This window comes from Xiphophorus hellerii, chromosome 1 (genome assembly GCF_003331165.1).
Source record: "Xiphophorus hellerii strain 12219 chromosome 1, Xiphophorus_hellerii-4.1, whole genome shotgun sequence".
Taxonomy (NCBI): domain Eukaryota; kingdom Metazoa; phylum Chordata; class Actinopteri; order Cyprinodontiformes; family Poeciliidae; genus Xiphophorus; species Xiphophorus hellerii.
The window spans coordinates 16,971,881-16,986,159 of NC_045672.1; the positions used below are offsets into that span (position 1 = coordinate 16,971,881).

Sequence of the window (14,279 nt, forward strand, 5' to 3'; positions counted from 1 at the left end):
CAGACCAGTTCCAAGCTGCTAAAAATAAGTCGGTGATAAATGAGTTCTCAGTAACACATCACAAAATACCCCGGAGGAAAGAAATATTTCAGCTTGTTTGCAGCAACATGATGAAACTTATGAGGTTAACTATAAAGTAATTACCAGTTTAATTAGTGATTATGAGCTTTTTTTTTTTACTTCAGGTTTTCTACAGAAACAGATTTATTCAACACTACTGACATCAGCGATTAATCTATTGAAAAGAAACTGCAGCCGTGTGACACTGTAAGGGTGGAACAAAAATACAAATACTCCTTTTTTGAAAGGTTTTATTCATTTCATATAATACTGACACATGTACTCAATAGCAGTTAACAGGCGTTTTTAAAAACACAGATATTAAAATTATTAGAGCATAAATTTATTTCTAGCCCCATTAATTTCATTCATTCCATACTTTCTCTTTTGTTGTTTTTTTATATGTTTACATGTTTCAATATACCATAACATCTAGTTTGTATTAGTCTAACCTCACCTCTGTAAAAATAAAAAGCAGAAAAAAGACAAACTGCGTTTTAAAAAATGGCATGTGGTAAGCCACAACCCGCTCATGGTATAATATTGTTACAGTGTAGAAAAAGAAAAGAATAAACAAGAAAAAAAAAAGAGATCAAGGATTATTTTTGACAGCATTAAGCAGGTTGTATGTGGCACACGTAAATTTGAATATGTCACCAATACTACATGAGGCAAGTATTATGGATTAATAGCCATTTTTGTGATGTTTTGTACTTAAGGGCTCTGTTAAAAGGATTCTTTATAGTTGTTCCAACAATGTATGGGGAGTACAACTTATCCAGAAACATCAGATAAGCAACATGAGCTTCTGGAAAGATGATCTATGTTTAAATCATAGAACTTGTTCATTTTTTCGTAGCATGAAAGGATTGTGGGTAACATAGTCCTTTGCTGTAGATGGTCCAGGAAAGTCAGCCATGTTTAACGCGATGGGAAGCAGTGTTAGAGTCCTGTTCTCCAGCCACTAGTTCCCGGCTGTCCTTGGAAAGATTAAGCAATTGCTGGTTCCACATAGAAATCCATCTGAGTGCACATCCTCAAAGGTTGACGAGTTCATTGTGCTGAGTAAATAACTTTGCCGAGTACTTTTCTTTTTGACTTGAGATGAGCAGGACTATCGGGTTACCTACAACAGGGAAAAAAGATGGAGGTAAAAATCACAATCAACAGTCTTCCTGAAAAACTGAATATCATGTGAAGATAAACATCTACAGATGGCCTGTACCTGCACTGATGTTCGACATGTTGCAACTCAGGGAGAGTGGCACAATATTTAATATCATCCTACTAGTTTTTGTATTGGTGGTAAACTAAAATAATTTCATTATCAATTAATAGTATAGAACAAGTGGATAACAGTGACTTAAGTCCTTACACAATTGAATCTTATCTGTTTCTAAGGTGAAAAAAACAATTACACCCCAGTGAGGGTTGGCGGTTTCATCCTCCAGAAGAGAGTTATACATTTCCACTGTTGCCACATGTTCGCCTAGTATGCGTGACTGCTGCAAAGTCAGTCAACGTAGTGATCTGGGCAACAAACTCAGTTGTAGTATATCTAAGAATAAACTGGTGTTCAAGTTATTAAATTGTATTCCCTCTATGTGATTGATTTGATAATATATTTCTGAATTCAAATACTCTTAACATACAGCAAATGGACAACATGTACTTAAATTCACCACTTAAAATGAGTTTCTCTGATTTCACTTTTTATAGGTATATATGTGAGTAAAATTAATATTATTCTTTTGTTTTATGAACTACTGACAACATGTCTCCAAAATTCCAAGCAAAAATTGAGTATTTATTTGCAGAAATGGTCAAAATAACGAAAAAGATGCAGTTTTTTAAGACCTCAAATAATGTAAAGAAGACAAATTCATATTCATTTAGAAACAACAATATTAATATTTTAACGCAGGAAGAGTTCAGAAATTAATATTTGGTGGAATAACCAGGAGGTTTTCCATGGGGTTCAGTGCAGTGGTCTCTTAATTTTTTTCCAAAGCTGTAAATAAAAAGACTAAATTTAAGAAAAAAACCCCCACAAATATTCATATATCTAGAGCAGTCATGACTGTAGCGAATCATGTGCACAAATGAATATGAATGTGAATGTGAATTGTGCAAAACAGATCAACTTAATTTGTGAGTTTGACTCAAGGCTTTCACTGCACGTTCACCACTTGCTATGAACTACAACAAACCAACTTGTGCTCTTCATTTGTTACAAGTTTGTAAAATTATACTGTTTTGCTTAACCCCTTTGTAAAGTTTGTTGCACAAAAGGTGTTAGTTTTTTGGGGGTTTATAAATTGCTCATTATATTCACATGAGATGGTGAGTTTTTTGGCACTCAAGCAAAACCTTGGCACATGAAATGTCAGGCCTTATTAATAACCTCAAATAATCTATATGCTGACTGCAGTGAATAGGGATTGTTGGTGCCGCACTGATACTATAGCTTGTATAGTCTGTGTCTTCTGGCAAGAAACTAAACATGACGCAGCTTGAGATATGGCAGCCGGCCCAAGCTACCTCATTTTCAACACCTGGCCGTCTGCCACATCATTACGTCTATTTGTTGAGACGGCTGCCCTAATCACTCTGTCTCCTTATCTCATCTGACCATCTGTCCATTTTCTTGCTTCGTACTTTCACTTTTGGTCCATTTCAAGCAATTTGTTGCCAAACAAACACAGTCCACTGTGCTGGAGCAAGTAAGAGACCATCTCTCTGAGGATGTGAAAACTGCGTCTCTGTTTTGAGTTGCCCAGGCCCCTAGACCCCCTCACACCCTGGGTCTCAACACATGCTGTTCCCCTTTTGCTGCTTCTTGAGGGAGTCTCTCTTTTGTTCTGTCATCTAACCGTGAGGCAGCTAACAAAGTGCAAGGACTTGCCTTTTCTGAGAGATCTCAGAGTCTGGCTTCCTTTGAGATGACAACTGAAAGTATTCTTCTGCTCTACATGGCTTCAGGCCACCTTTCCTGGGTCCATCGCCATTGCCTTCAGGCATCCACCCTGCACCTGATCAAAGAGTCTGCAGGAGTTTGTTGTCATGCCAGTTCACTGTGCAAGTACAATGCAGCATTTCTCTGCCTGCTATGTTTTACTGTGCAAAGTCATAACTCCTTTAGGTAGTCATTCATTGCCTTTAAAAAGCATGTCAGTTTCTGAGCCCTATAATAAAAAAAGCACATTTAGGTGCTTACTTTTCAAAGCATAAAGAAGGTGCTTGACTGTCATTTAATGGTTTTTTTTTTTTTTACCATCTTTTCTCTTGGCTGCATTTTTAAATCTTTTGTCCCTTACAATACGAGATGTTACATCTGTTCTGCTGCTTCACTTCACCTATGGGATCTGTTCTAATTGTAACTTTCACTGTTAATTTTCACAGCCAACATATCTCTGACAAAAATTGTTTGCTGTGCCACTAGATCATAGGACACCTGATGAGAGAAGTCCAGCTGTATCTGCAGCTCAACATGAATTTCTTAGGTGAAAGTTGTAGTATAATTTCTTTATATTTTAGTGATGGAGGGCCCCTTACCTCCATCACTCAGAGGAGTTTGAAGCTGCATATTTTCCTCTCTGAGCCTGTATCATTTTAAACTTTACAAAAGCAGCTTAATGAACTTTACGTTAAAAGTTCTAAGTTGTGCCTTATTGCTATACATCTCAGGTTTGATGTCTCTGAGATATTATGAATTATTTTAGCCATTTATTTTTTGTCGCCTGTTTCTTTTCAAAAATGTGATTCCGTGCTTTGGATTACATTTTCACAAGAGTTCATTGTTTGCCAGGTCTTATATTGCCACTAATGTTCTGGCTGAAGAGGCTAATGGTTTTATTATTTTCCCAAAAATAACAGAAAAAAAAAATGACGTCCTGTAACATTTTTTGATTTGTTTGTTTGTCTGTGTTGTTTTGCACACCCTTGCCTTGCAATCTGAGACAACTTCGCGGTTTGGTAATGTGGCCATGTCTGCTTGTTCATCCATATGATATTATTTGGCATCGATCGAGCTGTCTCCTGTCTCCTCCTCTTACCCTCCTCTTCTCCACCTTTCCTTTGCTCCCGGCCAGGGACACAGGGACAAACACAGAGAGTTATCCCCCCATTTCTGTGGGGTGTTGAATAATGTTGTAAGCCTGCCATTGCCACTTATTTTTTCTTCACTTGTTATTTTACTCTCATTTGTCTCCAGGCTCCTTTTTTTCTCTCTCGCTGCAAACCACATCTTCCCCTTTTGCATTTTCCTCTGTCTTTCATTTATGTACCATCGTCAATTTCAATTTACGAGCAGGTCTTAATAGGACTATAAGAGATCGTTCGATGCTATTGATCTGGATGCCAGCACATTTTGACCTCACCATACAAAAGCAAAGCAAAGGAGAAAGTCATAAAAAAAAAAATCACTGTTTTTGTCATCGGACAAACACAACAGCTAACACTCTCAAATGAAGTAGACACAAATACAAAAAATACATCACAAATTATTGATTGAAGAGCCGAATTCAGGAGACTGCAAATATTTGTGCTCTTTTAGGCAATGGCAGCATCGACGATAAAGCAATGGCTGGTTTGGTTTTGATCTTGTTAGGGAATTATGAATGCACACCTTGGGGCGGACAGAACTGAATTCAGAGAAAATTAAGCAAATAAGAAATGCCCTTTATAAAGCCAGAAATTATATCTGTTTTATATCTGGTCAGTAGATATTTGTCTCTTTTTGAGATCTGTTAAAAGATATACTACAAAAATATTCTTACCACATAAACCGTTCTGCATGTTGTCAATGTGAGCCTACGATGCACTTGATTTGGATTTGATCTCATAGTTTAGCACAAATTAGTGCAGAAATGGGGGGAAATAATTAACAAATAAAAACCTGAATTGTGTGACGTGCATTCTTCTTTGCTAAAAAAATGTCTAAGATCAGTCAGACTTTATTAAGAATGTCTATGAACATTAAGTTTCAAGTCTTACCACACATTCTCAAATTAATTTTAGGTCTAGAATTTGGCTCGGCAATTCCAATGAAATGCAATTTGATCAAAACCATTCCACTGAAACTTAGGGTGGTTGTTCTGGTAAGTGATCCTTCTCCCTAATCCTTTACCAGCTTTTCATTCAGGATTTACCTACTGTATGTTTAATCATTTCCTTCTTCCTATACAGTTTTACCAACTTCCTCTTCTCTGCCTAGATTTAGGTTTGTGAAAAGATTTGAAGTCTATGTTTCATTTTCTTTGTACTACAAAGTTTTGTGTTACTATTTGTTTGTTTATAATAAAATCTCAGCAAAATATATTGAAGTTGGTAGCTGTATTATATCAAAATATAAAAAGGGTATGAAAACATTTTAAAAGAGAGCACACATTCTCTCTAGCTCTGTAATACTATTTAACTTGTCAAGTTTGTTCATCTTGTGCTCTCTGCAACGTAAAGTTGAAATCCGAGAAACTGCATGATCATAAAGAAAAGAATGGATGTTGATGTGGAGAAACTTCTTTTGAGTGAGATAATTTCCTTTGCTGGATGGAAAGTTGGCATAGAAAATAAAAGTATGACAACCCATCATATGGTGCCCATATCTTCTGAGTGTTTTAGTGAAAGTCAGGACTGGAAAGAACGTGCAGATTATGTATCTCAAGCTCTTCCAATCACTCTGTTTTGCCCAAAGAGACACATACCCAACCGCTCTTCTCTGACCACGCCTTCGATCAATTATTTAGGCAGAAAACAAAGGTCTGCACCCGGCCATTAATAATGGAGGCTAGCAAAGGCACCGAGAAGGATGGAGGTTAGAAACAGAAGCGTGAAGTTACAGGAGGCGAGAATCACACACATATTCTTCCTATGACAGAAGAAGGCTGCAGGAGGTGGATCGGGTCAGTGAAAGCCAGTGAAGCCAGTGAAATGGGGCAAAGAGGTGCAGACGGATGCTGGTGAACATATGTTCACACAGACACACAAAAAACAGACAGAAATTAGACCTAGAAAAGTCTTTGCACACATAAAACGTACCCTGGAAACACCATTCCAGGACGTTCTGTGCTGTTGTGTATCCAATATGACAAGTTCTTTTTGCATCAAGTCAGATGGAGTGCCAGAGCGGCGGGGGGGGGGGAAACAGGGCAAGTGAGAGCGAGGGGATTTGTGATTTTCATGTTCAGCAAGTGTGTTGGATGCCCTATTCTTGATGAGCGTATTATTTTTTTATTAAAAAATATCTAATGCTGGAGCAAAATGGGAAAAGTAGAGGCAAAAAATGAAAAGAGAGATCTTGGAATGAAAGAGGAGGAAGCGGTGAAGGCGTGGGAGGACAGGAACATGCTCTAAATTAATAAAGGTGTAAAAGTGTGAGACTACGGAAAAAAAAGCAGGTGTATATTTGAGGGAGAACACCCACCTTTGTGGTCTTGACTTTGTTGCCTGTGCTGCAGCTCCATCCTGTGAGGTCCGGTAGAACCTTGCACTCCTCACCTTCCATACACGGCTGCATCTGACACCACCACTTTTGGGCTACAATGGAGGCTGAAAGAAGAGAGAGGTGTGGAAAGTCTCAGAGGTTTTGTTTCTCAGTCATGTGCTTTCATGTGCATTTTTTTCTTCTTTCTTTCTTTTTTTTTCTTTTGAGAGTGCATTTGTGAATTTTGACACAACACTCTCCTGAGCCCTGCTTCCTTATAATCTTCACAAAAGGAAAAGTGTTTCTAAAAAATAAACTTGCAATCCAACCCAGCAAGTTGAATTTTGGGCATACCAAGAGTTTGGGTTGATAAGATAAACACTTGGAGGCAAATTTTTTATTGACTAAAATAAGACCTTGCAGTCGAAAGTGCCACTGAAACCACAAATGAACCAGCTCAAATGTGAAGCACTGCATATGAAAAATTTAGCCATTGTGATTGTTTCTTATACTAATTAAAGACATTTTCTAGCACTTTCATCAAGAAAGAGAAATCTGACATGTCTTTTGTCGTTTGGTATATTTTATCCCCTCATCCCCAGCATGTCGGCGCACGTGGCAGTGTTGACATTTTCAGAGTAAAAATGTCATTATTATTACTATGCAGCCATTAGTTTTTTTATACTAGTTACAGTATATAATATATATATATTGTTTTTTTTGGTTTGCCACTGAGGAGGCTAACCTTCTCAGTGGGTCATTCCATTTGTTTGCCAGAAGGGGAAATTTGGTCTTCAGTTTAATTTGACCATTTCTTTAATGTTTCTTATTTTTGGAAGTTAGTTCAGTTCTAATATTTATTTAATTTAAAGATTTAGTAATGTGTTGACCAGTATTTAAGTTCTTGTGTGTTTATTTACCCCCTTGTGTGTTAGCAGTGGTCTGATCATCCACTATTTAAGTTCCCCTCATCTCTTGTTTGTTAGGTCAGTTTTGTGCTTGAGTTCTTTGTGTTACTACCTGAGTTGTAGTTTGTAATGTTGACCTCAGTTTTGGGCCCAATCCATCAACTTTGAACTATATTTGGACTTTTTGTAATAAATTAAGAATATTTTTAGGAATCCATTCAACGTCTCTCTGGCTGTTCTGTGTAAAACCCTCACAGATGGAGATAGCAGATCAAGTAACAAGAATCTGCATGTTATATGACTTAAAATCACAACAAAATTCCTTAGTCTTTGTATTTATTATTATTATTATTATTATTCTTTTATCATTTGATGTGTACTGATGATTGTGACGATAGCACTTGACAAAATGTAATGTCTGCTATTGGTTTCCACACATGTTGACTACATGATGCTTTTGTTTTTGATGATTTTCACTACATAAAGCACTTTGAACTGTCATCTTGCTGAAATGTGCTACACAAATAAACTTTACTGATTGATTGAAAATAATGGATGCATTTTCTGTAACAATGTTATAGAAGAACTAGTTGTTTTTGGACAATTGCTTTAAATTTTCATTTTAATACAGAAACACTGTGCTGAAGGTTTTTGTACTATGAAAGCAGCATACCAGCTCAGGGCTAGTCTCCATGCAACTAAAATTACTTAAGACTCAAGAAAAAAGGGCAACCGAGATTTTGTCAAACAATCTTAAATACTTTTAGAAACAATAAAAAAAAATGCAGGAATTGCGAAGTGGCTACCTGTTAATCACAGAAAGGACACATTCGAAAAATGTTTTCCGACATTTTTCAGACTCATTTTCTTTCATTAATCCTATTATTAGCTTTATTGGTGTTTTTTAAAGATGTAAGTGTGTTTCCTAGGTGTTTTGTTCAACTGGAAAGTTTTCCAAGGTGTATCCACTTTGTTGTTTACTGTCTGGAAACAGAGACTGGCCCCTCCAACCCTCGGTGGAGTAAATTAGGCATAGCTAATGGATTAGTGGTGATGTGAAGTAAGTGCTTCTCTGAGAGTAAATCAGCATACAAACATGTTGGAAAAAAATCTTACTAAGCTGCATTTCACTCTTTGTTTTTAGTTATCTTAATAAAAATGATTTACTAGATGTGCTTTGGATGGACAGATAGATGAATGTTTTATAAACAGCATTATATGCCATAATTTCATAATTTCCATCCGTCCATTATCTTCCGCGGGGGTTTGTTCTCGAAGGCAGCACCCTAAGCAGAGTGATTTTCTTCACCGCAGCTCGTTTTGGGGGAATCCCAAGTCATTTCCAGGCCAGCCGAGAAACATAGACCCTCCAGCATGACTGGAAGATCCAGGAATGTCTCCTCTTTGTGGGACATTCCAGGATTCATCCTAAGCAGATGCCACCTAAACTGATTTCTCTACATGTGGAGCTTTGAACATTTGAAAGTTGTCACAAGTTGGTGTCAGAAAGGTTTAAAAAGGAATCCAAGCATGTCTACGGGATGCGGGTCTCCTGCATCATAAAGGCTTTCTTCTTTCATGTCGTAGCAATACCTTGTTGCCAGTTAATGTTGTTAAGCTACAAAGAAATTTCTTTCTAAGAAATGTTGTTTTATTCTTCTGTTGCCTCAACAGTGACAAGCTTGTCCCTTTTTTAGCTTGGCTGAAACATTTCCTTAAAAATGCTCCTTCAACAAACGAGTGCTCTCCTGACATAACAGAAGTTCTGCCTTGTCCTGCATTTGTGATCAAATGCTGACTTTGCAGGACTAACCTGCCAGTGGCAAAAAAAAAAAAAGAAAGTGCTTTATTCCAGTCTACATTTTGACATCATTCTGCTGCAATAGGAAAAATAACAATTTTCAGTATAAAAAATAATTGATAAAGTTTATATTTTTGTTCTATTTAAACACTTAAAAGGACAGATTGTTAAGATCTATACTCAGTCTGGTCCTGGCCCTTTGGAGATCATATTATGTCCATTACTCATTGTAGGTATGATTAATAGGAATACCTATTAATCTCATGGTTCTCATGGTTTATATTAAACATAAGATTACAGATAAAAATATTTAGAACTAAAACATGTTAAAAATATTGAAACATTTACATTAAGCGTTCAAAAATTATATAACCAGTCTCTAAAACACTGGCCTCTGTAGAACAATTTCAGTCAGGTTAGAAATCACCTAGATCTCTTTCTCTCATGAACTTAAATCTGCTTTTTATTATTTCAAATTTCAGGCACTATGACACATTTTATTTAAAAAAAACTTGCTATGCGATTCCATCATACCCATCACAAAATTTACCCTGGTTATGTGATAAATTGATCAATGTCAAAATGTTTTATATCTGCTATTGGCACTCATGACTGCAAAATAAGGAGAAAACTTAATTGATTTGTATCACTTTGCATTAATGTACAACTATTTTCCTAACTCAATTCAGCTTTTATTTGTGCCGGATAAAAACAATAAAAAGTTTTAATAAAGAATGGGAGCTGTGTTGCAAGAAAAACAAAAACACAGTTACATAAATTACGCGGCTGAAGTTCCAGAAAGCAATACTGAACACTAAAGTGGCACTAACTCCTCTGTAGCTTTACTGCCAACGCACACATGGGATGCATAAATAGACTGCTGGTAATGCAGGGTAAATGTCAGGCAGCACTGTATACATTAGTTCAGTATTTCTCCCAGACTGCAAGCTCGGCCTCTGTGCAGTGCAGTGAAATAACCAAACAGCAGCTCTGCTCCATCGTCACACCCAGAAAATGGAAAAACGGTAAAAACCACAAATAGTATTTTTCTTCAGGACTCCTCAAATCATGTGTTCATCAGGCACACAGAATTCGCAGATTCATTAGAATATGCACAAACCTCACCCTTTCGGTGCAACTTACCATCAACACAGGAGGGCATCGCCCGAGTGGTGCCGGCAACCTGGCCGGGGAAACAGGAGCACTTGACAGTTTGAGATCTCTCCTCAATCTTGTTCTTGTTGCAGCAGCGGTGGGCAGCAATTACCTCACATGTTCCTGCCTTTACATGCACTGAGGAAAAAAAAAAAGGAAATTGTGAAAATAAGCTCTTTCCCTTTCAAATTTTAGCATCCCATAGTTATTAGGATAAAAATGCATGTGGACGGAAAATTGGACTGAATCAACTGCCTCGATTATACTGAATAATGAAATACATTTGGCAGATTGAAAAAGTCGACAACTGAGTCAGTCCAACACAAACCATTATCTCAATTAATGCACACAAATACGGCAACAAGAAGATGGTGAAGGCAGCGCGTTCAGGTTTTAGAGATGTTCTCACTAAGCCGTACGGCCAAAAGGGTAATTTACTTTCTGAATCATCATATTCTGCAAATTAATAGATAAATATAAATACATGCACATATCTTTATCAGTCTCATTTGTTTCCTGAGCAGCAACCAGGGCTTCAGTTAGTGCAGTCATAGTGAAAGCATAAATGAAGTCTTTTGCAGCTCTGCAAGATGCATGCAATATCTGCTAACATTTGCAGGGGATTAAAATGCTTTGTTTCAGTGTCACTCTTACATCTTTGCAGTACAAACACAGGTCGGATGTGAAAAGCCTCTTTACAGCTTTTGCTGCTGCCAATTTCTGTTTATATTTACGTGCGCACACATTTCAAACAGGCTGGCATGTGCTTAATTAACAACCAGACCAGCCCTGAGCACAAAAGTCCCTCGAGTCGGGCACAAGAGAGGGGAACAAAGAAAGGCACTCTATATTTGAAGATTTGTGATGTCAACATATGGCCCTTTCATATAAGCCTTTCATCAAATACATGAAAATGTCAAGGACAAACAATAAGGCCTGTCAGGAACTCTGTGTTTAAGTATGCAGTCTGTGTGTGTATGCCTTTACACCTGTGCAACAATTTGCACAGGCTACATAGCTTTCTTCTGTTGAGTCTCGTGTTCAGATGGGCTTGGGTTTGTATTTGTAGGCATATAACAAATGACAGTTAACATCTATGTTCAGGCTCGCTACTGGGAAAGTTCCAGCTATATGTAAGTTTTTACTTTTTCAAACAGTGGTTGGAAGTCACCGTCATTTCCATTACAAAGTATGTGCCCACGTTAGGACAAAGGGTGCATGCTGCAGTGAAAACTAAAACAAAGAAAGAAATGCCTTTGCTCTGTCTGAAAAGTATTTAACTGCAAAACATCCTCAACTGAAAGACCCCCATATGAATATGTCAAGCAGGCTAGCAAAGATTTGAAAAGTTTCCTAATTTGAACGGGTAATGGGGCAAAAGGCAAAGTAGCAGAAATGGCAAAATCCAGTCCAATTAAAGTCACAGTGGAAAGCTGTCTGTGACTGAATCTCACCCACAGTGTGTCTGCCTGACATTGTTCTGTTAGATTTTCCCTTTTGTTCCAAAGGCACCATGGCCAAAAGATGTATCTGTCCATCTGGATATCGATTCCAGCCAACACTTTGAAAAATAAAATAAAACTCTGACAGCAATTGAAGATTTATATATATATATATATATATATATATATATATATATATAGCTCTGGATCAGTTTAAGAGACCACTTAACTTAAAATGATCAGTTTCTCTGATTTTACTTTTTATAGGTATATGTTTGAGTAAAATGAACATGAAATGAATATTCTATGAACTACTGACAAAATGTCTCAAATTAATAAAATATAGAACAAACAAGACAACATTTAACATAGGTTACACTAGTTTTAGATGTAATGTATGACTATTGTTGTTGTGTATTATTAGTAAGGTTTACCAGAAAATGGTAGCATGACAAACACAGAAATTAAAATTTAAGTTTTACACAGCAGATCTTAACCAACCGCTTTACAGTTTTGACAAAAAAAGAACATGTTATCGAACTACGGCGAGTCAATTTTGAGCTCTGGTTTCATTTTAAAGTGAAGCCCCTTTTCCTTTGTCCATTTTGTTTTAAAATGCATATGTAATAGGAAATACAGTTGACCAGCTCTTAGTCTTTACGCATACTGATGAGATAAGTTAAAAGTAGTCTAAAATCAAGTGAAGGACACACTTTTAAGAGACACTAGAGTAGGAGAGTGTCCTAGTCTATGTTATTTCTTAAATGAGCTTGACAGCAGTATATGCATTTAGCACAGCTCGAAAAAATCAACACACACGGTGAAAACACCTTAATCGAGCCTCCCACAGACATACATATAGCCAACCCATTTTTAGGCTGAGCACCTGCAGTAGTAATTGACTTAGTATTAGCAAAAGCAGCAGCACGCTGAGCTCAGCAGGAGGAGGGCAGTAATGAAGAGGTGGGTTTTACTAGATGAATGATTTGATTACACATATTAGGGTTAATAGATGGCAGAATGTTCTTTCCAATATGGGCCATATGGTAAATTAACAGTGCGCTAAAGCTCCTTGACACAATGGCTGAGTAATTATTTTGGCACTTCTTTGCGCAAGGAAGTTAAACAGTCTTTGTGTGTGGCAGAAAGGATGTACAGTAACTACAGTAGGCTGGAGAAAATCAGTGCATGCGATGGACAGACTGCATAGCTGAGAATTTAACCAGATAACGTCTTGAATTGAGATAACAGTACTAATTACTGTAAGACTATATCTTATGTCCAAAAGCCAGATTTCAGCTGACATGTTGAAAATAACAGCTGTGAGACTAAAACACTGTTTCTTGTGATTGTTGCGAACACTTTATCAATTTCTTGCCTCCTCTCTGCTACATCGCTTTCCTGCTACACCCTTTTTGTTTCACCTCACCCTCCTGTTATTTCAAAAATGACCCCTCTTTTCTCTCTCAGCTAATGCAGGACCCTATTTTTTTCCTCTGCTCTCGCTCTCGGCTGGGTGCAAAGCAGCTCAGCATGGTAGCAACCTATTATCCTCAATCAGAGTCCCTAAAATCTGAGACTTTTTACACTTTCTATAATGGCTCCTCTTATTCCGTACTGTGAGTATCTCTCTGCTTCGCTTAGTTTGATCCTAGTTTTTCTTCTTGGCACGATCACTTGTTTTCTGTGCCTCTCTTAACACAGCAGTGGCTGTTAACCCCATTTACTAAAGATGACATGAAACTGACAGACTGACAGATGGACACATCGCCTGAACAACCCAGAGGGGGTGAATGGGTGTGTGTGAGTCTCTGTGTGTGTAATAAATCACTTGATCCCAGCAGGGTGCTCTTTCAAATGCCATCCTTGCCACTGACGGCCTTTCTCTTACTTGCACACAGATAAATTTAAATACATGTAACTGTGAAGCAAGTAGATGGAAAACTGGATGCCTATGGGAAAAAGACAAAAAAAAAAAACTGGACTAAAAATATTTTCAGTGATCGCTTCTTATTTTCAACTTCTATCTAATGATTGTTTTGTAAGAATACCATCATTAAAGTCTTGCTTCATTGCTCCAAGAAAAAGGTTTCCTTGTAATCTTCTAAAGTGGCCATGATCAATCAAACTTTGGCATATTTTTAACTCATCTATGGAAATCCTTGTAGCAAATTACTTCTAGAGAAACCGGAAGAACTCAAAAATATGTACAGTAGAACAACAGTATATGGAAGACAAGCCTTAAGCTTCACAGGCAGTTTGGAAGTAGGTAAAAAAAAAAAAAACACTTTATGGAAATTGTCAATTACTGGATTGAACATAACTGTAAAAGCAAAATATGTAGAGAAAAATCATAAATGTACTCTAAAAAGCCAGACAAACATTTTGACCAAGACTACTTGCAAATGTTAGTGCGCACAGTCTGATTGAAAAAGACATAAAACAAAAAAGGGATGACTCAAGACTTTTGCACAATTCTGAATGTTCCTATT

General features: G+C 37.2%; 1 protein-coding gene across 2 annotated transcripts in view; it reads right to left on the reverse strand.

Moving 5' to 3' along the window:
- Positions 1 to 294: 294 nt before the first annotated feature.
- The window catches only part of LOC116727698 (chemokine-like protein TAFA-2), an 87,579-nt gene continuing 73,594 nt past the window's right edge, over positions 295 to 14,279 (reverse strand). For both annotated transcript variants that reach the window (XM_032575302.1, XM_032575311.1), the window contains exons 3-5: positions 10,334 to 10,483; positions 6,482 to 6,606; positions 295 to 1,186 (exon numbers count right to left, since the gene is read on the reverse strand). In XM_032575302.1, the coding sequence (XP_032431193.1) occupies positions 1,175 to 1,186; positions 6,482 to 6,606; positions 10,334 to 10,483 (287 nt within the window). In that variant the 3' untranslated portion in view covers positions 295 to 1,174. The remainder of the gene's footprint in view (positions 1,187 to 6,481; positions 6,607 to 10,333; positions 10,484 to 14,279) is intronic.